Below are 25,902 nucleotides of genomic sequence, written 5' to 3'. Positions count from 1 at the left end.
TCTCACTGGCAAGAACTCAAATATATGGGCAACTCTTGACACAAGATTGGTTTTAAACAAATTACAATTATTCTTTGGGGCCGTCCTTCCTGAGATCAGGGACTCTCAGCTCCCACCTGAAAACAAAAACAAGTATTTGGGTCTGGCAAGTTTTCCATTTGCAGGGAAAGGGGATGGCCGTCGTACCGACAATGTGCTCTTCCATAAACAGTCAAATCTGCCGAAACTCAAGTTTTTGAGTAGATATGGGAAGAAGGGAAGATGACGGCAGAAAAGCTGCTCCTAAGGGTCACCTACTCATATAGAGCTACTTAAAATAGGTTGGGCAGAAACTTTATGGTACGGACTTTCAAGCAGCGGTAAGGCAAGCGGGGAGAAGATGGTGCCAGCAGGGCGAGGTGGTGTGACAACCTCGACACAATCTACAGAAGAATTACTACGGGCCTTAATAGCTGCTCTGGATACAACTCGAAAAAATATTATGTGTACTTTCCCTCGGACTTTTCGGTCACATCTTTGTGTAAACATAATGGCTACAGGAGTCGGAGGCAGGCGGCGGGCGCACGTCTGAGGGAAATCGGCCCGGTGCAAACGAGGTAACAGCTTCAGCTGCCCCTCTCCTTCACCTGTTCTTCATCTCCGCTTTGCAGCCCAACTTCCTCGGTATTTACTCTGAGCTGACGAGCATAACGCGCTACTTCAGGCGGAGAGCTGCAGAGGGGCCGTCCGTGAGCGGCCTTCCTGCGGCAAAGGAGATGCCCGGAGAACACTCTTCATTCCGCCATGTCTAGCCACGGCCAGGTGTCTAACTGCTCCAGGATGGACCGGCCCACACGACTGAGGGTAACGCTGAACGCGACGCTGGTGAAGCGGCCCCCCGGGCTGTTCCATTCTCACAAAGCAACGCGGGGAGAGGAACGTGCGTCCAACCCGGGCTTGGGCGTCGCCGCGGCCAGGCGCCCCTGTTAACCTCCAGCCTCCCGCACCCCAAAGGCCTGAGTCTGGGGGAGGGGGCGGGGAGCAGGCCTCGGCACTCCTCTCGTGTGGGCCCGGAGGAAAAATGGCGAAGGACAGGGGCGGGGGACAGGGCGGCGCGAGTGACCCGGCGCTCGCTGGGCCTCAGAGCCCGCGAAGGAGGCCGCGGTGGGCGACGCCGCGCCACGGTGACCCACTCGGTGCCTCCGCCATCTTCTCCTACTCACCCGGACTCCCCCCGCGGCCGCGTTGGCTTCGCGTTTCCCTTCCGGCCGCTGACAGAGATCCGGGCTGGGCGGGGTGGGCGAGCGCGCGGAGGGGGTGGACCGAGGGCGGGGAGGCCGGACGGAAGAGGAAAGGGAGGGCGGCGAGCCGGCCGCGGCGGGGTGTGGAGCGTGCGGCGTGTGTGCGGAGGGAGAGGTGGGAGGGCGGGCGGCGAAGAGAGGGAGGGAGGCGGAGGAATGAGAGCGCGAGGCGCTGCTCCTCGGCGCCTTCGCCCAGGCGGAAAGAGCCGAGCGCAGCCCGAACGCGCTATTAAAATGGCGGCGGCGTCGGCGGTGGCCGCGGCGTCTGGTCGGTGAAGTGACTCTGCTGCTTCTCTCCCCACCCGCCCCCTCCCTTCCTCTCCCCTCCCCCCATCCTTCCCCCCTTCCCCGCCGCCGCCGGCGCCTCCGCGCCCCTCCGGCCTGCGCATCTCCCCTCGCCCCCCTTCTCTCCCCCGCCCGCTCCGGGGACCGCCGGCCCCCTCCCCCATTCTCTTGCTCCCCGCCCCGTCCCCGCCGCCGCCCGCCCTCGTCGCCTCCCCACCCCGCCGGCCGGCCGGCCCCCTCCTCCGCCTCTCTCCCCTCCCCCCCGCCGGTCGGGATCAGTCAGTGCGATCCGAAGCGGGGGAGGGGGGGGCGGCGGCCGAACGATGTGCGAGAACTGCGCAGACCTGGTGGAGGTGTTAAATGAAAGTAAGTAGACGCGGCGGCGGCCTGTCGGGGTGCACGGTTTGGGGTCCCTGTGCCGCTCCCCGGCCTTCCTGGTCCGCCGCGGCCTGCGGGCGGCGCCGACCGAGCCCGTGGCGTGCGGGCCTAGTGCCCCGGGAAGGTGCGTGGTGGCGGCGCGGCCGCCGCGGCGCCTCGGGCCCAGCTCGGCCGGGTTACCTGGGTGCCCGAGCGGGGCTGCCGCGGAGCTTCGGCTAGGCCGGGCCTGAGCGGTCTCGACTCTTGGAAAGTTTCCTCATTACAGGTGTCAATTAACGAAGGCTCTAATGAACCTTCGCCTTGTTTTCCCTGACGGGAAGGGGAAGGGAGGTGGGTTCCGAGGACCGGGCTTTCCTCCGCACGCCTGACCCTCCGACCCTTCAGCCGCCCTCTTTGATTTTCAGCGTGCTGCCCAGGCCTCTTACCTGCTCATGTTCATTAAACTCCCTGGGAGGAGGTTGGTGGTTTTCCTCTCCCTTGGGGATGTGTGGGTGTATTAAAACCTTCTGCCGGCCCCTGAATAGCTGAAAATGAACTGTGCTAGTGAGGATGGGAACCTTTGTACCTATTTAAACAACTAGGTGATGTTTCTTCTTAGTGTGCTGTTTGTCGTTTTAATGGTCAATTCTCTTCTATCAAGGAGAGCACTGTACTACATAAGCTATCCCAGGATAGTGATGGCCTATCTCTTGGAATGAAAAGCCTTATTCCATATACTTTCGATTAGTAAAGAGCTTATACTGATCTTTTCTAGCAGAATTCCTTTTTTTTTTTCATAATCCTCGTAAGACAGTATTTTTGTTTAAAAAACAGCAATCAAGATATATTGCAAGTTAAATACTTCGGGGCCCAAAGGCCTAGTAGGTCAAGGTGAATTAGATAAAAGATTCATTTACAAAAAATTGCTGAAAAAATGCTTATTTGCCAACAGCTTGTGTGGGTTTTGGATTTATGTTGCTTGTGATATTTCGAAAGACTACCAAACTACCTGCTTTCTAATTATTTTTAAAATGTACCGTATTCTGTTTGAATTTTACATTTGTTTTCGTATTTTACCTTAATGGGTAAAGACAGTAATAAAGTGTAAGGGTTCTACTGAATAGTTTTCAACTGTATATTTCCTTCCTGACAGGTGGAAGCAGGCATTTGTACATATTCAAACTGTACCTTCCAATACTGTGTCATTCTAAAATTTCCCAGAATGTTAAGGTTATTTGTAACGATTTTGATGTATTTTTATTTCTGGTGCAGGCTGTTTATAATATCACAGTACATATAAATTCTTAGTGCTTATTTCCGTAAACTTTTATATCACATATAAGTTGTAGGATTATGGCTTTGTTCTCAAATTGGAAAATTAGTAGCTCTGCTATCTAGTAATATATAGTACGAAAAATGATTTAATAATTGGTAATATAAAAATTATTTTAAACTTGAAAATTTTTAAACATATCTAAGGAAACTAAGGTTTGTTAATCTTATCTTTTGAAAAGAGACAAAATGAAAGATCTTACTGAAGATTGTGAAACCCCAGGGACCTTGTTCAGAAACGTCTCAAAAGTGTATTTATAGAGGCTTAGAAATGTGGAGAATTGAAATAGAATTTAGCTTTTATTTTGTTATGTAAATATAATCAGTTGAATCAGGCTCACAAAATCTGGTCATACAGACACCCTCTAAGAAATCTGCTTTAATGAGCAAATAAGGATTTTCTATAAAAATACAGAATTATTTACCATTTCCTTTAAGACTTAGTTTAAAAATTTGTCTTCTACCCTTAAACACTAATTTCACAATGATGGTTTCCTTTTTCAAAAGTTTCTTCAGCAGTATTTAGGTTATACCAAGCTAAATTACAAGTTGCTTCCTCCCTCATCCCCTAGGGTTGTTCTAAAGCTGTTACCATTTCTCCTTTGTGTAGTTCCTGTATTCCATACTTAAAGACACTTTAGTTCCTTGAGCACAGAGGATGTTGTTATATCTCATGAGAGTAACTTTTTATTTCTGATTGGGTAGGTGCATAATGGTCAAAGCTTAACAAAACTTGTTGAATTGAAATAAGTTTTAGCTCTTTAATCTTGTTCACAGTAATTATTAAGTGTGCCCTCCTATAGATTTTTTTTTAACGATTTATTTATTTATACAAGCATTGGGTATAGTCAGAAGCGCGGGAGGGTGAGAGAATCCACAAGAGCCAGAGCAGGGCCTTCTATAGATTGTGCAAAGATCAACATCATTTCAACCTTTATTAGAAATTCAGAGTTGGGTCTCCCCGGTGGCACAGTGGGTTGAGCTCAGTGCTGTGAAGCTGTCCAGCGGGTTTCATTCTCTGCTGCCAGGGAGATAGCCACATGGAGTAGCAGACCTCTCCTGTCGTGCCCGCTGCTCCCCTCAGCAGTGTTTTAGTTGTCTGCCTGTTCTACTCCCTGCTCTGTCTCTGGTGAATTCTCTCACCCTCCCTCGCCTCTGGCCTGTACCCCAGTTCTTGTATGAATAAATCTTTTTTTTTTTTTTTTTTTTTTTACATTCCATTGCTTTTTTTTTTTTTTTTAGATTTATTTATTTATTTACACAAGCACCGGGTACAGTCAGAAGCGCGGGAGGGTGAGAGAATCCACCAGAGCCAGAGCGGGGAGCAGAGCAGGCAGAAGGACCGAAGCACACTGCTGAGGGGAGCAGCGGGTGGCAGGAGAGGCCTGCGCGCCATGCGGGACCCTCCTCCGGTGGTGGCCGGGGAGCAGCCGGGGATCGAACCGGCGCCGCAGAGGCCGCGGTCCGCTTCGCAACCCAGCGCTCAACCGCTGCGCCACCAGGGGAGGCCCTATGACTAAATCTTTTTAAAAAAGAAAAATTCAGAGTTAAAGTCCCCAAATAATCAGAATTCATTTCTCAGTATATTTCCCCATAATTGTCTAGCCAAGAAAAGAAATAAAGTAATTATTTTTTGGGGGGTGTTAGTTGATATTGAAAAGAATTACAGAAAAATTTTCTAAAACCTATTTCTAAAACCCCTGTGCCAGCCTCCCTGGTGGCACAGGGGATTAAGCACAGCACCGTTGAGCTATCCACAGCCTTTGCAGCACGTGTTCCTTCCCCTGCTGGCCATGGAGCAACCCACATAGTGCAGCAGACCTTTCCTGTCTCACCCCCTGCTTCCCTCAGCAGTGTATTTCAGTACATCTGCCTGTTCTGCTCCCCACTCTGTCTCTGGTTAATCCTCTCACCTTCCTCACCTCTGGTCTACACCCCAGTTCTTGTATGCATAAATAAATCTTTAAAAAAAAAACAAAACTATTTCTTGTCAAATTTACAACACTTACCAAATTTATTAAAGGTTGCCTGCACAGACCAGTTAATGTGTAATCTAATGTGGGAAGTATAACTTTATACTTGATAAGCTGTTTTTGATAACGTTAAGAATTGCATATGGAATGTTCATTACAAGACCTGGCAGAATCTAAGTAAAATAAAAACTTGCTAAGGAGATTGAAAAGAACTTTTTGTCATCCATTTTTGATGACACTATTCACATTATTAGTTATACCTCTCACTATGGAACCATAAACATATCAGACAGTTTTGCCAGCAGGTTACAGGTTCATTGAAGCTTGCCCTTGGAAACAGGCCAAGGACCCCATACTGAGGACTCCATGTCCCTCCTCCTCTTTTTCTTTTTTTTTTTTTAAATAATTGAGGTAACATTGTTTACAACTTTGTTTTTGGAGGTGTATGATCGCCCCCTCATACCCATTTTAAACGTGATCTTGACAGATACCTTAAAACTTGAAATTACATTTCAAAATAGCATTTGACTTTTTAGTGTTAGAATAATTAGTCTCAATAATACTAACATATTTTAGTTTTTGTGTTCCTTTCAGTGCTTTGTTCTTAATAAGGAAGACATTTTAAAAGCTTGGGAATGTATTGAGTGAATTTTGCTACTCTCAGTTTGTGGGGTTGGAAATTAAATTTACACTTCATGCTCATTCTGTTGTATTGAATTAGCTGATTTTATATAGCTACTTAGGTGAACCAGTTTACCAAGTCCAGAGCATTTCTGAATGTTGATGAGAAGTTGGAGGCCTGAACTTATGCTTTGGGTCATTGCCAGAGCTGGCTCACTAGTAAATTGAGGTCATTATTTGCCTTGGTAAGGTAAATTTCTCTGAAAGTAGAGTGAAAGTTGCTTTTAATCCATTTGTACATTGTGGATTTTATTCTGTGTGTGTGTTCTGTGAATTACAGTTTACTAAATGTTTAAAATGGACAAATCACTTCTAAATACTTTGAGGTAGACTGGACCAATTTTGAAGGTGAAGAAATTGAATCTTAGAAAGGCTAAATGGTTTGTGAAAGAACACCTGTCTCCTATTTAGTAGTTAATTTAAGCTAGAACTCAAGATACTCTGATAATAGTATTTGCAAAATAGTTGTTTGCATTTTATTTTTTAAAGTCTAGTCCTTTATTGAGTAGTTTGTGTTGGGTACTTAACACCAAAATTTAAAATTTACATAACTTGATTAGGATCGCATGTCTATATTTAATAGATCCAGGATTTGAACAAAATTTAATCTCAGGTCTGGCTGAAAGCCCATGCACTTTTAATAGTTAGGCGATGTTGTATAAACTTTACAATGCTCTGTTTGGATAGACGACATTATGAGTATGCTGTTGTGCCAAGATTTACTATAATTTCAGGTATTTTTGAAAATTTAGCTATAATTCCATGGTGACTGTAGTGGGAATTTAAAAGTGGTAGTAAGTGAATGAAATATATGTGAATCTATATTGTGTGTCAACAGTAAGCCCTGTAATAAACCACACGTTCCTAACGTTCTTTAGATACTGTAAGTACATTAGGTGTTAAAGAAATCATTACTTTTTTTTGCTGGATTTTTAGTTCTAAAATTTTAAGTTTTTTTTTTTAATTAATTAATTTATTTATACAAGCACTGGGTACAGTCAGAAGTGCGGGAGGGTGAGAGAATTCACCAGAACCAGAGCGGGGAGCAGAGCAGGCAGAAGGACCGAAGCACACTGCTGAGGGGAGCAGCTGGCGGCAGGAGAGGTCTGCACGCCATGTGGGACCCTCCTCCGGTGGCCGGGGAGCAGCCGGGGATCGAACCGGCGCTGCAGAGGCTGCGGGCAGCTTCGCAACCCAGCGCTCAACCGCTGCGCCACCGGGGAAGCCCAACTTTTTTTTTTTAAAGATTTATTTATTTATGCATACAAGAGCCGGGGCAAGAGCCGGGGTACAGGCCAGAGATGTGGGGGGTGAGAGGATTCACTAGAGACAGAGTGGGGAACAGAACAGGAAGGTTGACCGAAGTACACTGCTGAGAGGCGCACGCACTGCGCGAGCCAGGAGAGATCTGCTGCGTCATGTGGGTTGCTCCCTGACTGGCTGGGCATCGAACTCATGCTGCAGAGGCTGCGGATTGCTTCATAGTGTGGTGCTTAACCCCTTGTGCCACCAGGGAGGCTCTTAAAGTTAGTCTTAAAATTGGAACTTTGATTTTGCTATAATACAAAGTTCTAAATTGTGCGTTTTTATTTAGTAAATTAATCTTGCTCAGTCTGTATCCTTTTAAACCAATTAACTTTGAAATACTGTTTTTAGAAGACAGTAGTATTTACAATTTCTTTTTATTTTTAAGATTTATTTATTCATACAAGAGCTGGGGTACAGACCAAAGGTGTCGAGAGTGAGAGAACTCACCAGAGACAGAGAGGGGAACAGAACAGACAGACTGACCTACGTACACTGCTGAGGGGAGCAACAGGCAAGTCAGAAGAGGTCTGCTGTGCCATGTGGATTGCTCCCTGGCTGGTTAGGGGCATCGAACTTGTGCTGCAGTGGCTGCGTCTTAACCCCTTGCTCCACCAGGGAGGCCCTATTCACAATTTCAATTCAAATATTTTTATAAAGTAACTTCTAAATCATAAAACATTAAAAATATGATTATTAACATGCAAACTTCATTGTCAGTGATGACAACAATTGGTAGCTATAAGCACTTTTCATAAAATAGTTTAATGTTTCTTTTTTTTTTTTTAAGATTCATTTATTTATACAAGCACTGGGTACAGTCAGAAGCGTGGGAGGGTGAGAGAATTCACCAGAGCCAGAGCAGGGAGCAGAACAGGCAGAAGGACTGAAGTACACTGCTGAGGGGAGCAGCGGGCAGCAGGAGAGGTCTGCGTGCCATGTGGGACCCTCCCCCTGTGGCCGGGGATGGAACCGGTGCTGCAGAGACTGCGGGCAGCTTCGCAACCCAGCGCTCAACCGCTGTGCCACCGGGGAGGCCCTGAAATACACTGTTGAGGGGAACAGCTGGTGAGGCAGTCTGCTGCTTCATGTGGGTTGCTCCCTGGCCAGCCAGGGATCAAACTCATGCTGCAAAGGCTGCGGATTGCTTCATAGTGTGGTGCTTAGCCCCTTGCACCACCAGGGAGGCCCCCCCTTTTTTTTTTAAAGATTTATACAAGAACTGGGGTACAGATCAGAGGCATGGGAAGGTGAGCGAATTCACCAGAGAGCAGGGAGCAGAATAGGCAGATGGACCAAGGGCACTGCTGAGGGGAGCAGTGGATGAGGCAGGAGTGGTCTGCTGCACCATGTGGGTTTCTCCTTGGCTGGCTGGGATCAAACCCGCGCTGCAAAGGCTGCAGACAGCTTCGCAGCGCTCAACCCGCTGTGCCACTGGGGCGGCCCACTAATAAGTTTAAACATTCACTTCTGTTTGCTATTTCCTTTTATTTGCAGTATTACCTGTGTGTGTTATTGTTCTTTTTTTTTTTTTTTAAAGATTTATTTATTCATTTGTACAAGCACTGGGTACAGTCAGAAGCGCGGGAGGGTGAGAGAATTCACCAGAGCGGGGAGCAGAGCAGGCAGAAGGACCGAAGTACACTGCAGAGGGGAGCAGCGGGCGGCAGGAGAGGTCTGCACGCCATGTGGGACCCTCCTCTGGTGGCCGGGGAGTAGCCAGGGATCGAACCGGCGCAGCAGAGGCTGCGGGCAGCTTCGCAACCCAGCGCTCAACCGCCGTGCCACTGGGGAGGCCCATCTTTTTCTTTTTTTTTTTTAAAGATTTATTTTTGCATACAAGAACTGGGGTACAGGCCAGAAGTGGTGGGTGAGAGGATTCACCTGAAACAGAGTGGGGAGAAGAACAGGCAGATTGAGTGGCATACACTGCTGAGGGAAGCAGCGGGCCAGATAGGAGAGGTCTGCCATGCAATGTGGTGAGGGGAGCAGTGGGTGCGGATGGGGATTGAACTGATGGGCTGGGGATTGAACTCGTGCTGCAGTAGCTGGTGATAGCTTGATCGTGCTTTCTTTAACCCCTGCGCCACCATGGAGGCCCTATTTTTTAATTTTTTAAAGATTTATTTATGCATACAAGAACTGGGGTACAGGCCAGAGGTGTGTGTGGGGGGTGAGAGGATTCACCAGAGACAGTGGGGAACAGAACAGGCAGATGTACTGAAATACACTGCTGAGGGGAGCAGTGGGCTAGACAGGAGAGGTCTGCTGCACCGTGTGGGTAGCTCCCTAGCCAGCTAGGGATGAAACTGTTGCTGCTGAGGCTATGGATAGCTTCATAATGCTGTGCTTAACCCCTTGTGCCACCAGTGAGGGCCTCCTATGTACTGCTTTTTATTACCTTTTTCATGAACCAGTAGATATATGCTTATAAAAAATATCCACCCTAACCTACTGTGTTCTAAATAATGCAGAACAGGCAAAAAGTTTGCTTATATAGTTTCCATATAGGTGGTGAGATTTGGATCTGTGGGTTGTAAATTAACTCACTTAACTTTTATTTAGGACTCTATGTACTAGGGAAATTGGACTTTTTGCCTTTCTATATATTTTTTTTCCCGTGGAACTGGGTGTCGGTGGGGTGGGGGGCAGGGGGTGAGCGGAGTCAGCAGAGACAGAGTGGGGAGCAGAGCAGGTGGATTCACTGATAAACACTAAGGGGAGCAGCAGGTGAAACAGGAGAGGTTGCTCTTCCATATGTGGATTAGCTCGCTAGCTGGGAATAGTATTCAGGCCATAGTGATGATAGCTCTGAGATTTAACCTGTAGGCCACCAGGAAGGCCCTTTGTTGCCTTTTACTGTGATTAACACCTATTAGTGTTTTTTCCCTCAAATTCCATACTCAGAAAATTGAGAATTGATGTAGTAAACCTGTGCTTTCTTTACTGTGATAGAAGTCAGTTTTTACCCGATCTCCCCCCTCCCCCACTCTCTCCCTCTCACCATAACCTTTTTTAGGGAACATACCTTGTTTACACTCCCTGGAGGACCTTACTCACTAATCTTCGCTGATTGGGAGATAGACTCCTGACCTGATGGGTTGGAGGGGTTGCTATTGAATTGTCAGATTTTTCCTTTCAGAATGTTTGAACTAAAGACCTGGTAACTGTGAGCAACTGAACTACAATGAGTGCTTTGGCAAGGTGAAGTGAGGGAGCAGAACATTAAGCAAGGAGGCTATTTGCAGAAGATAATTGGGGCAAATTTGTGGGAATAGTTGACATTGCTGCTGTACAAAGAGACAAGATAAAACCCTGGTGCCTTTCCAGTCCTGCTGAAGCTTTGGGCTTTCTCCCCTGTACATATCATTTGAGTTAATGTGCAACCAAAAGAGTTTGATTCCAGTATTGCCCCTTGATTAACTTTTCCTGTGTTCGAGATTGGATGTCATTTATAGTTGTGAATGCGTCATTGTAATCTGGTTTAGATTCCTGAAAGTGGTGTATTTGGTGGCAGGAGAAAACTTAAGAACCCCTATTTTTACTTATTTTTCTACCAGGGTATAGTCTTTTTTAGAAGAATGACAGTTTCTCAGCCTAAAAAGGATTTTTTTTAAAAGAAAAAAATCAATGGTAGAGAAAAGGAAGAAAATTAGGGAACCTGAGACTCCTCCTGACCAGAGAAATCATTGTTCATGTTTTGATAAATATGTCTTAAGTCATTTTTCTTTTACCTTGGATGCATTACTTTATGTAAATAAACTAATTACATGTTACACTATATTTTTTTTAAAAGAGATGAAGCATTTTATTTATTTATTTTAAAGATTTATTTATTTATTTATACAAGCACTGGGTACAGTCAGAAGCGCGGGAGGGTGAGAGAATTCACCAGAGCGGGGAGCAGAGCAGGCAGAAGGACAGAAGTACACTGCTGAGGGGAGCAGTGGGCGGCAGGAGAGGTCAGCGTGCCATGCCAGGACCCTCCTCCGGTGGCTGGGGAGCTGCTGGGGATCGAACTGGCGCCGCAGAGGCTGCGGGCAGCTTCGCAGCCCAGCGCTCAACCGCTGTACCACCGGGGAGGCCCTACACTATAGTTTTTATTAGGATATAGGCACCTTCTATGTTGATAGGCACTTGATTGTACTTTTTAATGGCTTCAGGTATGTACTATTCCATTATTTGGTCATTAGAGAATTGGTTAAATACTTTTGACTGACATAGGGTTATTACATAGCTCATTGATTATTACCTTGAAGTCAGATTGCTGAATAGCTCATGTAGCATATCTGGAAGGAAATTGGCAAAATCATGAAACTTAAAAATTGATCCTTTGGGGGCCTCCCTGGTGGCGAAGGGGTTAAGCATAGCACTGTGAAGCTGTCCTCAGCCTCTGCAGCACAAGTTCTACCCCCTGCCGGCCAAGGAGCTACCACATGATGCAGCAGACCTTTACTGTCTGGTCTACTGCTCCCCTCAGCAATCTATTTCAGTCACCCTGCCTGTTCCCCACTCTGTCTTTGGTGAATCCTCTCACTGCCCCTCCCAACCTCTGGCCTGTACTCCAGTTCTTGTACGCATAAATAAATCTTTTAAAAAAAATTGATCCTTTTAACATCTGAACATCTTTGTATAGGTTTCAGAGTTTCATAGTGTTTATTTTGACTTCTGGGGGTGGTGGGCTGTTTTAAGAGTCTATAGATTCTAAACCACAAGACAAAATAGAAAAGCACCTCTTATTCTCGATAACTTTGCTTCCAGATTCACAAACTATCAATATATTCTAATTACTGAGAGTGATTCAGTAACAAATGATAAATGTAAAAGTATGAGAGTAAGAGTACTAGCTCAGAATAAAGTGAAGCTTAAGAAAATGTTTAAGACAGGAGAGCTTTTGAAGTTGTGTTCAAAGTGAGAAGATAGTGGATCAAATGCTTGATAGTGGTATAGAGTTGGTGGTGAGTAGAGTGCTGTTTTACTCTAATACTTTGTTTCCATCTTCCCTACCAGACTGTCAGGATGAATCTAGTAAGAGGGAATCTAGGACCTCCCTGGTGGCTCAAGGGGTTAAGACTCAAGCAACGTAAGATTTTCTGCAGCCACTGCAGCAGGAGTTCGATCCCCAGCCAGGGAGCTACTCACATGGTGCAGCAGACCTCTCCTGCCTCGCCCCCTCCTCCCCACAGCAGTGTGTTTCAGTCAGTCTGCCTCTTCTGTTCCCCACTCTGTCTCTGGTGAATCCTCTCACACCCCACACCTCTGGCCTGTTCCCCAGTTCTGGTATGCATAAATAAATAAATCTTAAAAAAGGGAATCTAGCTTTCAGATTGGTAAGGAATTATGAGAGCTTTGTCAGTGGTTTTGGATTAAAATCTCCAGGTCTGGGCAGTAAAGGAGATGGAACCATGGTTATATGTGATTATGAAACGAGTTGTTAAGTTTCTAGAAAAGAAATTGGCAAATATTGTCTTAGGCTATTTTCCTCTTATTTTGGAAACCACAAAAGATATTTACCACTATTAAATAATTAATGGCCTTGGAAAGAATAAAAAAATGATCGAAATTTGGCATGGCACTAATTGACTTATGTTAAGTTAATTTCCTTTTCTTCTGGAAATGGCGCTATAGACAGGACATTTTGATTGCATCAAAGCACTTGACAGAATCTGGTCCTGTCCTGCTATCCTTTTGGAAAAGAGGTATTTTTGTCAACTTTGAGGCATGAGACTGGTGGTAAACCACAGGATCTTATCCTTCTTTCTTCAAGATTTCTAGAAATAGGGCCTCCCCAGTGGCGCAGCGCTTGAGCGCTGGGTTGCGGGGCTGCCCATAGCCTCTGCAGCGCCAGTTTGATCCCCGGCTGCTCCCTGGCCAAGTTCAATCCCCGGCTGCTCCCTGGCCACCGGAGGAGGGTCCCACATGGCACGCAGACCTCTCCTGCCGCCTGCTGCTCCCCTCAGCAGTGTACTTCGGTCCTTCTGCCTGTTCCGTTACCCGCTCTGGCTCTGGTGAATTCTCTCACCCTCCTGCACTTCTGACTGTACCCAGTGCTTGTATAAATAAATAAATAAATAAACAAACAAACAAATAAATAAATAAGTAAATCTTTAGGGGGGGAAAAACGATTTCTAGAAATAATTCTTGGTTTATAAACTGTTCCTTACAATAGATTTACCTCTCCTTAAGTGAATGCAACTTTGGAATCTCTTCCCTTGTTCCAAAGTGAAAAGCCCATTTTGTTCTGTTTTATAAGTTGGGGTTCTTGGTGAGATTTTTTTCGCAAAGAAGAATGTAACTGTTTTATAAATAAGCTTGAAAACCATTAACGTTATATGGGTATTCCAAAAGCCAGTATAATATGAGACTCTGTTTCAAGCATTAGAAGTACTGTGTCCAGATTACAAGAGGTAGTATGCAGTGCTTGTGCAGTTGGAATACTGTTGAATTATATACATACAGTATGATGGATGATCTACTTCTGAAGCTATTTGAATGCTGAGTAATTGCATATATCTTTATTGAACCTCATAACACTTACGAGAAATATGATTTAGCCAAGGTTACACAGCTAGTAAGTAGCAAAGCTAGGACAAGAATTAAATTCTTACTTCACTAGTTCTTATTTCTTTTTTTTTTAAGATTTATTTATTTATACAAGAATCAGGCTACAGGCCACATGTGTGGAAGGCTGAGAGGATTCACAGAGACAGACTGGGGAACAGAACAGGCAGACTGACTGAAATACACTGCTGAGGGGAGCAGCGGGTAAGATAGGAGAGGTCTGCCTCGCCATGTGGGTTGCTCCATGGCCAGCGGGGATCGAACCAGCACCCAGAGAGGCTGCGGACAGCTTCACAGCGCTGCGCTCAACCGCCTATGCCACCAGGGAGGCCCACTAGTTCTTACTTTCACTAACTTTGCTGTCTTTTTCTAAAGAGTAGCTTGACTTTGGAAATTTGGAAACTCATGAAAAACAGTTAAGGGAACACTGGAGAGATTAATTCTGGCTAAAGTGGATTAGGCAAGGTTTCAAGGAAGATAAAAAATTGAACTGAGCCTGTACTAGTTGAAAAAGTTGCTGGGAATGAAGGGAGCTTGGTAGCCTAGTAAGATTTGTGAGACCATTTGACTTAGCCACCAGTAGCCTTATTTATTGCTTGATTTGCTTTCTTTTCATGATGTTTTTGAATGTCACAGAAACTTCAACATATGCCTGGAACTTACTACCTTATTATACTTTTTTTTTTTTAAGATTCATTTATTTCTGCACACAAGAGCTGGGGCACAGGCCAGAGATGCGGGGCGTCAGAGGATTCACCAGAGACAGAGTGGGGAACAGATCAGGTGGATTGACTGAAATACACTGCTGAGAGGAGCAGTGGGTGAGACAGGAGACTGTTGTGCTATGTGGGTTATCTCCCTGGCTGGGGATTGAACTGAAGCCACAGTGGCTGGCAATGGCTTGATAATGCTGAAACTTGAACCCCTGTGCCACCAGGGAGGCCCTGAAAACCATTTCTTTTTCTTTTTTCTTTTTTTTAATATTTATTTATACAAGAGCAGGGGTACAGGCCAGAGGCATGGGAGGGTGAGAGGATTCACCAGAGACAGAGTGGGGAACAGAACAGGCAGACCGACGAAATACACTGCTGAGGGGAGCAGCAGGCGAGACAGGAGAGGTCTGTCATGCCATGTGGGTATCTCTGTGGCCGGCTGGGATCAAACCGGCACTGCAGAGGCTGTGGACAGCTTCGCAGCTCAGTGCTCAACCTCCTGCGCCATCAGGGAGGCCCTGAAAACCATTTCTTAAAGTTACATTTACTGAGTTGATTATCTTAAAACTTTTTATGTTTAAATACTTTTTTCAACATATAACAAGTATATTGAATATATCCTGTGTGCAAAGCATTGTACAGCACACTGAGGTAGATGTAGAAATACTTTTAGATGTGGTTCTTCCCTTAAGGGGAAGTTAAAGTAATGCACATGAAGCAGTCAGATGGTAGTTGAGAGAGTGAACACTGGAATCTGATTAGCCTGAGTTCAAGTTCTGTTCTTGTCATTTATTAGATTACTGGCTTTGGTTAAATTCTCTAACCTTGTAGCACTTTTTCTTACTAGGAAATGGGGATTATACTTTAAATATATACATTACAGGGATTTTGTGAAGATTAAATAATATGATGAGTAACTACATGATGGTTACAACTGCTGTATGTTATATAGAAAAGTTAAGTCAGTAAACCTTAAGAATTCTTATCCCAAGGGAAAAATTTTTTTTCTTACTATATCTATAGGAGAAGATGAATGTTAGCTGAATCTATTGTTGTAATTTCACAATATATGTGAATCTCATGATTAAGCCGTATGCCTAAAGCTTGTACAGTGATATATACCAGTTGTTTATCAAAACTGAAAATAGGGCCTCCCTAGTGGCACTATCTGCAGCCACTGCAGCACGAGTTTGATCCCCGGCCAGGGAGCAACCCACATGGCACAGCAGACCTCTCCTAACTTGCCTGCTGCTCCCCGCAGCAGTGTATTTCAGTCAGTCTGCCTGTTGTGTTCCCCACTCTGGTGAATCCTCTCACTCCCCACACCTCTGGCCTGTACCCAGCTCTCGTATGAGTAAATAAATAAATCTTTAAAAAAATAGATGCAGGGGCCTCCCCGGTGGCGCAGCGGTTGAGCGTTGGGTTGCGAGGCTGCCCGTGGCCTCTGCGGCGCTGGTTCGATCCCCGGCTGCTCCCCGGCCACCGGAGGAGGGTCCCACATGGCGCGCAGACCTCTCCTGCCGCCCGCTGCTCCCCTCAGCAGTGTATTTCGGTCCCTCTGCCTGTTCTGCTCCCCGCTCTGGCTCCGGTGAGTTCTCTCATCCTCCCGCGCTTCTGACTGTACCCAGTGCATGTATAAACAAAACAAACAAATAAATAAAAACATGCCTCTGTTAAAAAAAAAAAATAGATGCAAATCAATACTCAACATAGTATCAGATAAGAAATGTACAAAAAAAGCTTCACAGTGCTGTGCTCAACCCATTGCGCCACCAGGGAGGCCGAAGAATTTAGTTTTTTAATAAGAAAGATTAGAGAGGGCTTCATGTAATTGATCTCGTGTAATTGATATTTGAGTGGTTTTTGAAAAAATACATTAAAAAATTGTCTTGAAACTTCACAAAGAAGATGGTTTTTCATTCACCTGGTATTAATTTTGGTATAAATTATGGAGTGGGTTCTAATGTTAATTTTTTCCATACTATTAACTGAATGGTCTAAGCTTAGTTGAACAATACATGTTTTATTGATTTGAAATGCCACCTCTTAATGCAGAATTCATGAGTGTATTCCTAGAGGTCTATTTTTAAGCTTTATTGTCTAATATGGTTTTAATCTAGTCACATTATAATGTTTACTACATAGTAGTATTTGGCCAAATAGCTAGTGACAACCTACTCTTCCTTGAAAGAAAACTGTAATACCATCTTTTTTCCCCATTGTATTCCCCTCCCATCTATTGAAATTTTTATTGAAATTGCTTAATGATTATAAATTGGGCTGAAAGTTAGCATCTTGCAGAATTGATCTAGAAGTATGTTTTCCAGTTTATATAATCTATTTCTTTGTGAAGTTTTGTAGTGTTTTTCTTTGTGTAGATTCTCAACATTTCCTTTATACTTATTTCTAGGTATTTTTGTTTCTTATTCTTAATATAAATAGTTTGCATATGCCTTTGTTGTTTACTTTTTGATCATCTTTATTTTTTTAAAGATTTATTTATTTATACAAGCGCTGGGGTACAGGCCAAAGGTGTGGGAGGGTGAGAGAATCCACCAGAGACAGTGAGGAGCAGAACAGGCAGACGACCGAAATACACTGCTGAGGGGAGCAGCAGTCGAGACAGGAGAGGTCTGTTGCACCATGTGGGAATCTCCCTGGCCGGACAGGAATTGAACCGGCGACACTGTGGACTGCTTCACAGTGCTGTGCTCAACCTACTGTGCCACCGGGGAGGCCCCTAATCATCTATTGACTTATAGTTCACATATCTTACAATTCACTTGTAAAATTATACAACTGAATGGTTTTCAGTATATTAAAAGAATTGTGCTACCATCATCACTATCAAATTTTATTTATTTTATTATTTTTTTAAAGATTTATTTATTTATGCATACAAGAGCTGGGGTGCAGGCCAAAGATATGAGGGGTGAGAGGATTCACCAGAGACAGAGTATGGAGCAGAACAGGTGGATCTACTGAAATACACTGCTGAGGGCAAGACAGGAGAGGTCTGCTGCGCCATGTGAGTCACCTCCCTGGTAGGGGATTGAATTCATGCTGCAGTGGCTGCCGATAGCATCATCGTGCTATGTCTTAACCCCTTGCGCCACCAGGGAGGCCCCACTATCAAATTTTAGAACACAGGCCTCCCTGGTGGCACAAGGGGTTAAGACGCAACCTATGAAGCTATCTGCAGTCTCTGCAGCATGAGTTCTATCCCTAGCTGACCAGGGAGCTATCCACATGGCATAGCAGACTTCTCCTGATTCGCCCGCTGCTCCCCTCAGCAGTGTATTTCAGTCATTCTGCCTGTTCTTTTCCCCACTCTGTCTCTGGTGAATACTCTCACCCCCCACACCTCTGACTTGTACCCCAGTTCTTGTATGCATAAATAAATAAAACTTAAAAAAAAATTTTAGAACACTTTCATCATCGCAAAAAGAAATCCTATACTCTTTCACTCTCACCCCAAATCCATTCCCCTCAACCATTAGTGATTTAGTGATTATATTTCTCTGTATATTTGCCTAGTTTGAATCTTTAATATAAATGGAATCATAATATGTTGTCCTTGTGACTGATTCTTTTTCACTTAGCCTGTTCTCAAGGTTCATGCATGTTGGAGTATGTAGTAGTACTTCATTTCTTTTTATGATTATTCCATTTGGTTTATCCATTCATCAGTTGATAGACATTTGGATTGCTTCTGTGAACATTTGTGTAAAGAGTTTTTCTGGGGCCTCCCCGGTGGCGCAGCGGTTGAGCGCTGGGTTGCGAAGCTGCCCGCAGCCTCTGCAGCGCCGGTTCGATTCCCGGCTGCTCCCCGGCCACCAGAGGAGGGTCCCACATGGTGCGCAGACCTCTCCTGCCGCCCGCTGCTCCCCTCAGCAGTGTACTTCGGTCCTTCTGCCTGCTCTGCTCCCTGCTCTGGCTCTGGTGAATTCTCTCACCCTCCCGCGCTTCTGACTGTACCCAGTGCATGTATAAACGAAACAAACGAACAAAATAAATAAATAAATAAAAACATGCCTCTATTAAAAAAAAAAAAAAAAAAGAGTTTTTCTGTGGGCCTGCTTGAATGCACTCAGTAGATATCTTGTACTGGAATTATAAAGTTAAGTGGTAATTTATTTTAACTTTTTGAGAAACTGCCAGGTTGTTTTCTATAGCCCTGAACCATTTTATGTTCCCTCTTGCAGTATGTGAGGGTTCCAGTTTCTCCACGTCCTCATGAACACTTGTTATTGTGAATATTTTATTCATATAGTAGGTATAAAGAGGTATCTCATTGTGGTTTTGAGTTGCATCTCTTTAGTTAATGATTATGATGAACATCATTTCATATATATATATTTTTAAAGATTTATTTTTATGTATACAAGACCTGGGGTATAGGGCAGAGGTGTGGAGGGTGAGAGGGTTCACCAGAGATAGAGAGGGGAACAGAACAGGCAGATCTACTGAAATACACTGCTGAGGGGAGCTTCGGGCGAGACAGGAGAGGTCTGCTGCACCTTGTGGCTTGCTCCCTGGCTGGCTGGGTATGGAACTTGTGTTGCTGAGGCTGCGGATAGCTTCATAGTGTTGTACATAATTAACCCCTTGTGTCACCAGGGAGGTCCTATTTGTTATTTGTATGTTTTTTTTTTCGAGAATTGCCCATCAAGATCTTTTATTCTTTGTGTTTTTTTATTGTGAGGTGTTGTGAGAGTTCATTATATATTCTAGACACAAGTCCCTCATCAAATATCATTTGCAAGTATTTCCCCCCCCATAATGTGGGTTGTTTTTATTTTCTCAGTAGTGTTACTTGAAGCATAAAAATTTTTAATACTGAAGTTCAATTTATTACTTTTGGTGTCATATCTGAGAATCTGCCAAATCCAAAGGCATGAAGATTTATCCCTATGTTTTCTTCTAAGTGTGGTGTAGTTTTGGCTCTTATAATGAGGTGTATGATCCATTTTGAATGATGTTTTATACACTCTGTGAGGTAAAGGTCCAACTACATTCTTTCACATAAAGCTATAAAGTTCCACACCCATTGTGGAAAAGCCATTCCTCACTGGGTGGTTTTGGTATCTTTGTTGAAGCAGTTCACCATAGACACATGGATTTATTTCTGGAATCCCATGTTTATCCTTTTGCTAGTACTATGCTCTCTTGATTTTGGTAATCGAACTTTTTAGTAAGATTGGAAATTGGAAAATGCCAGTCTTCTAAGTTGGTTCTTGTAACTTTATTCTTTTTCAGAATTGTTTGACTCTTCTGGGTCACAAGATTTTAGGATCAGCTTATCAATTTCTACAGATATAGTAGCTAGGATTCTTTTGTTAAACGAATTTTTTTATACAAGAACCGGGATACAGGCCAGATGTGTGGGAGGGTGAGAGGATCCACCAAAGACAGAGTGGGGAACAGAACAGGCAGACTGACTGAAATACACTGCTGAGGGGAGCAGCAGGCGAGACAGGAGAGGTCTGCTTGCCATGTGGGTATCTCCACAGCCGGCGGGGATCTAACTGGCACTGCAGAGGCTGTGGACAGTTTCACAGCGCTGTGCTCAACCACCTGCGCCACCAGGGAGGCCCTAGGATTCTTTTTTTTTTTTAATTTAAAGATTTATTCTTTAAGATTTATTTATTATATAGGAGCTGGGAGCTTATTTATTTATTTATTCTTTAAAGATTTATTTATTATACAGGAGCTGGGATGTAGGCCAGAGATGCAGGGGTGGGGGGGCGAGGTGAGAGGATTCACCAGAGACAGACTGGGGAGCAGAACAGGCAGATCCACTGAAATACACTGCTGAGGGACCATTGGGCGAGACAGGAGAGGTCTGCTGTGCCATGGGGATAGCTCCCTGACTAGGCATCGAACTCATGCTGCCGTGGCTGCAGATATCTTCATAGTGCTGCATCTTAACCCCTTCAGACACCAGAGAGGCCCAAACTAGGCCCAAGCTTGATTTTTGATCAAGTTGAGAGGTGTTAACATTTTAACAATGTTGAGCCTCCTGGTCCTGAACATGGGATGTCTTTTCTTTTGTTTAGATCTTCACCTTTTTCAACAATATTTTGTGATTTTCACCGTGTAAATTTTATACTTATTAAATACTTTCCAAGATTTTTTTTAATGCTGTTATAAATGGGATTGTTTACTAAAATTTACTTTCAATCATTGCTAGTAGTAGAAATGCAGGTGATTTTGTAGATTAAGCTTGTTTCTTGCAATGTTGTTTAGTAGTTCTAATTTTCTTTAGTGAATTCCTAAGTATTTTCTACATACAAGATCTTGTCATATGTAAATAGGTATAATTTTACTTTTCTGCTGGGATACCTTGTATTTTTGATAACTTTGTTATTAAATTTGTATCTTTGTTTCCATCAGTGGTTCTCAAAGTATGATCTGTGTACTTCTGGGAGCCTGAAAGTTAAAACAGTGTTTGCCTTCAGTTGACATTTTCATTGATAGTGTGTAGATATACTAGAGGAAACTCCTGGGCACACAGCAGGAAATAAGGCAGTGGCATTAAGTAGTTCATTTAATCTTCACTGCAAGGCATTTGCTGTTCAGAAAAAAACTCACTTGACCTTGAGACAATGACAGTTTTATTAAATCTGAAATGAGAAGTAAATATAAAACTTTCCTCCTGCATACTGTAATAAGATGATTGTCTTAAGAACATGCACAGTTTTTATTTGAAAGAATGACTCAAAGGTTGTTTTTTGGGTATTTGGTTGCCATTTTCTGGAATGATGAAGGAAGTCTATCATTTCAAACAACTAAAACTGATAGTTACCAATGATGAAGTTGAGCTTTCAAATAAAAATGACAGTTTTTGGAAAACTTGTACCAGGCACTGTGAGTTTGACAGCTGCCCAGTACTTCAAGAGATTTTTCTGAGAGGTTCTTGGGGATATTGTTATCATTTTTTGATACTGTGTAATGAAATGTGTCAGCTTTGGAGAGATCTGCAACTTCGTGCATAATTTAATAAACTAACATTTTGCAAATCACCAGTGAATGATGTAACAGTTACTTATGGGCAGAAGATCTATTCAGTGGGCAAGATAGATGATTGTCAAGTACTGATAGGATTTGAGATTTTACATTGTAATTTATCTTTAAAAGATTAACATTCACTGAGTTTTGGTGTAATATAGAAGAATATCCCAAATAATCTAACAAGACTATTAAAATAGTCCCATTTCTACGTTCAGATCTTTTAAAGATGGGTTTTCTTTATATAGTTAAAGAAAAGGTGACGACAAAGAATATAGAATCAGTTAATGAGAAACCAACTGTTTTCTGATAAAACAATTCCAGATTCCCAAATTATTATTACTGTCATTCATGTCACTGATTTTTTTTAAAATGGAGAACATTTAGGTAATGCATTTTTTATTAACTAATACATTTTCCAAGCTTTAACTCCCAATATACCATAAATGTAGGCTCTATTAAAAGATCTTCAAATTTAAAGTATGTAAAGGAGCACTGAAAACAAGTTTGTGAGAACTAATGTACTGTATAGTCTTAAAAGTTTCCATTTCATTACTCAGGGTTTCATTACTCGAATCCCTTAGGATTAGCTATTACTTAAGGTTTAGTCCTTTGCTGTGCATTTTTTTGAAGTATTATAGAACTAAGGGTTCAACCTGTTCCCATGACTTCATCAACTTTCAGATGATTTTTTTTTTAAAGATTTATTTATTTATGCACACAAGAGCTGGGGCATAGGCCAGAGATGCGGGGGGGTGGGGGTGGTGGTGGTGGTGCGGGGCGTGGTGGTGAGAGGATTCACCAGAGACAGTGGGGAACAGAACAGGCAGATTAACTGAAGTACACTGCTGAGGGGAGCAGTGGCTGAGTCAGGAGAGGTCTGCTGCACCATGTGGGTCACCTCCCTGGCCGGTGATCGAACTCATCCTGCAGAGGCTGTGGAGTGCCTCATAGTGCAGTGCTTAACCCCTGTGCCACCAGGTAGGCCCCAACTTACAGATGATTCTAAAGTATATTTCTTTTTTCTTTTTTTTAATAGAGGCATGTTTTTTGTTTATTTGTTTGTTTGTTTATACATGCACTGGGTACAGTCAGAAGCGCAGGAGGGTGAGAGAATTCACCAGAGCCAGAGCGAGGAGCAGAGCAGGCAGAAGGCCCGAAGTACACTGCTGAGGGGAGCAGCGGGCGGCAGGAGAGGTCTGCGCGCCATGTGGGACCCTCCTCCTGTGGCCGGGGAGCAGCCCGGGATCGCAACCCAGCGCTCAACTGCTGCGCCACTGGGGAGGCCCTCTAAAGTATATTTCTGACCTATACCTGTTTCTAAGCTTCAGGGCCAATATCCTTAACTTAATGCTGGACATTTCTATTTATGTATTCTTTGTCTGCAATTTCAACAGAAGGGAAACGGAGTAATTCCTTTTGTGTTTACTTGTTTCTTTAACTGAATCTTGCTTAATTATGTGAATTTCTCACACTGAAATCTATTTTACTACTTTTCTGATCTTAGAATACTGCCTCTGGAATTTTAGTGTACATTGGAATCACCTGAAGAAATTTTTAAAAATGCAGATTTTTAACTTAGTCAATCTGGAGTTTTGCCTGAGCATCTTCACCCTTCCAGGTGATCCTGATTGTTCTTGGAACACTCTCTGAATAGCAAGGATTTTAGAATACTTTAATTCCATTTACTCTGCTTCCTTTTTTTTTTTTTTTTTGAGAATTTATTTTTATTTATGCATAGAAGATCTGGGGTGTAGATCAGAGGTGCGGGGGGTACAGGGTGAGAAGATTCACTAGAGACAGAGTGGGGAGCAGAACAGGCAGATATACTGAAATACACCGCTGAGGGGAGCAATGGGTGAGACAGGAGAGGTCTGTTGTGTGGGTTGGATCCCTGACCAGGGATAGAACCCAAGCTGCAGTGACTGACAATAGCTTGATAACACTGAGACTTTAACCCCTGAACCATCAGGGAGGCCCTCTGATTCTGTTTTGTTGTTTTTTTTTTTTAAGATTGATTTATTTATACAAGCACTGGGTATAGTCAGAAGCATGGGAGGGTGAGAGAATTCACCAGAGCCAGAGCAGAGAACAGAACAGGCAGACTGACGAAGTGCACTGCTGAGGGGAGCAGCGGGTGGCAGGTGAGGTCTGCACGCCATGTGGGACCCTCGCCCTGCCGCTGGGGATCGGACCGGCGCTTCAGAGGCTGCTGGCAGCTTCGCAACCCAGCGCTCAACCGCTGCGCCACTGGGGAGGCCCTGATTTCTGCTTTTGTACTAGTTTATTATAGTGTATTTTGTATATTTTAAACTCTGTAAGACATTTTTATATTCATTTAGGTTCACGCACATTCACCCTTTTGATTATGCTTCACTCCTTTTTACACTTCTGGAATTTTGACTGAGATCATTTTTCTTTTAGGATTTCCTATAATGTGGTACTCCTGTTGTGATTTCCCCCAGCATTTACTTGTCTTTAAAATGAAAGTAAGAGATGTATGTCTTGTAGTGTTTTACCTATATTTTCTTCTATATATTTATGGTTTCAGGTCTTATGTTAATTTCTTCTATCCATTTTGAGTTGATTTTTGTGCATGGTGAAAGTGGTCTAATTTCATTTTTTTTGCACCCCAGTGCCATTTATTGAACAAACTGCCTGTGTTCCATTGCATATTCTTTGCTCCTTTGTCAAAGATCATTGTCCATATAAGTGTGGTTTTATTTTTGGGTAAAACCTGGAAACAACCCAAATGCCCACAAGTAGATGACTGGATCAAGAAGATATGGCATATATACACAATGGAATATTATTTAGCAATCAAAAAAGATAAACTCATGCCATTCGCAGCAACGAGGATGGAACTAGATGGAATTATGCTCAGTGAAATAAGTCAGAAAGAAAAATATCAGATGGTTTCACGTATAGCAGGAATATAGGGGAACCAAATAAAACATCAGTGTAGAGAAATAATAACAGTACAAAACACAACAAAGCAAAAACGGACAATTATAAATCAGAGACATACTGCAGGGCAGGAGGAGGGAGAGGGATAAGAGGGAGAGAGGAAGGAGCACAGGGGACTGAGGTGATGGTGCTCGGGTGCATTGGTGAAGGAAACTCTATGGGGACTACACTTGAGGAGGTGGGGGGAAGCAAATATTATTTAAACATGAACAATGATGTAAAAAATAAAAAAAAATTAATAAAGAAAAATAAAACGAAAGTAAGGGCCTACCTGGTGGCGCAAGGGTTAAGCACCGCACTATGAAGCAATCTGCAGTCTCTGCAGCACAAGTTCAATCCCCGGTGGCCAGTGAGCAGCCCACATCGTGCAGCAGACCTCTCCTGTCTTGCCCACTGCTCCCCTCAGCAGTGTATTTCAGTCAGTCTGCCTGTTTTGTTCTCTACTCTGTCTCTGGTGAATCCTGTCACCTCCCGCATCTTTGGCCTGTACCCCAGCTCTTGCATGCATAAATAAATAAATTAAAAAAAATAAAATGAAAGTAAAATGTATTCTTCAGACAATATTGAAATAGGGTATAGAATTCAGGTGGCACTTACTATGGTTACTTAAAGGGGTCATTTCTTTTTTGACTAAGATTGTTTGAGAGAATCTCCCATCAGGTTTACTATTGTGTTTTTTTTTTTTTTTTTTTTTTTTTAGTAAAGATTTTTTTATTTATGCATACAAGAACTGGGGACAGGCCAGAGGTATTGGGGGGTGAGAGGATTCACCAGAGAATCTGGGGAATAGAGCAGGCAGATGTACTGAAATACACTGCTGAGGGGAGCAGTGGGTGAGGCAGGAGAGGTCTGCTGCACCATGTGAATATCTTTCTGGCTGGGGATCGAACTCCTGCTGCAGTGGCTGTGGATAGCTTCATAGGTTGTGTCTTAACCCCTTGCGCCACCAGGGAGGCCCTACTATTGCTTTTATTTTTTTTCCTAAGATTTATTTTATTTATGCATACAAGAACTGGTGTACAGGCCAGAGGTGTGGGGGGTGGGGGGTGAGAGGATTCACCAGAGACAGAGCAGGGAACAAAACAGGCAGATTGACTGAAATACACTGCTGAGGGGAGCAGTGGGCGAGTCAGGAGAGGTCTGCCACACCATGTGGGTTGCTCCCTGACGGAGCATTGAACTCGTGTTGCAGTGGCTGCAGACAGCTTCATGGGTTGCATCTTAACCCTTTGCGCCACCAGGGAGGCCCTACTATTGCTTTTTTAAAGGTACTTTTTTCCCTTCATTTGTCTGATTTTAAGGTTGTCTTCTCTGTTTTCATTAGTTTAACTATGATATCTTACACTTATTTTTGTGTTTATTTGCTCGGTAGTCATTGTTGAATCTGGTTTGAGTTTTTTAAAGTTAGTTTTGGATATCCTATCCAATAGCTATTGA

The 25,902-nt window shown here is 43.6% G+C and overlaps 1 protein-coding gene across 1 annotated transcript in view; it reads left to right on the top strand.

Moving 5' to 3' along the window:
• The first annotated feature begins 1,789 nt into the window (after positions 1-1,789).
• USP34 (ubiquitin specific peptidase 34) overlaps positions 1,790-25,902 on the top strand; it is a 229,928-nt gene continuing 205,815 nt past the window's right edge. Inside the window, 1 exon segment of the mRNA XM_037527455.2 lies at positions 1,790-1,931. Coding sequence (XP_037383352.1) covers positions 1,889-1,931 — 43 coding nt within the window. The 5' untranslated portion in view covers positions 1,790-1,888.

This window comes from Talpa occidentalis, unplaced genomic scaffold, assembly GCF_014898055.3.
Source record: "Talpa occidentalis isolate TD23 unplaced genomic scaffold, MPIMG_talOcc4v2.1 talOcc4.5, whole genome shotgun sequence".
Taxonomy (NCBI): Eukaryota; Metazoa; Chordata; class Mammalia; order Eulipotyphla; family Talpidae; genus Talpa; species Talpa occidentalis.
The sequence above is the reverse complement of the archived record's forward strand: the minus strand, read 5'-3'. Positions and strand labels throughout refer to the sequence as shown.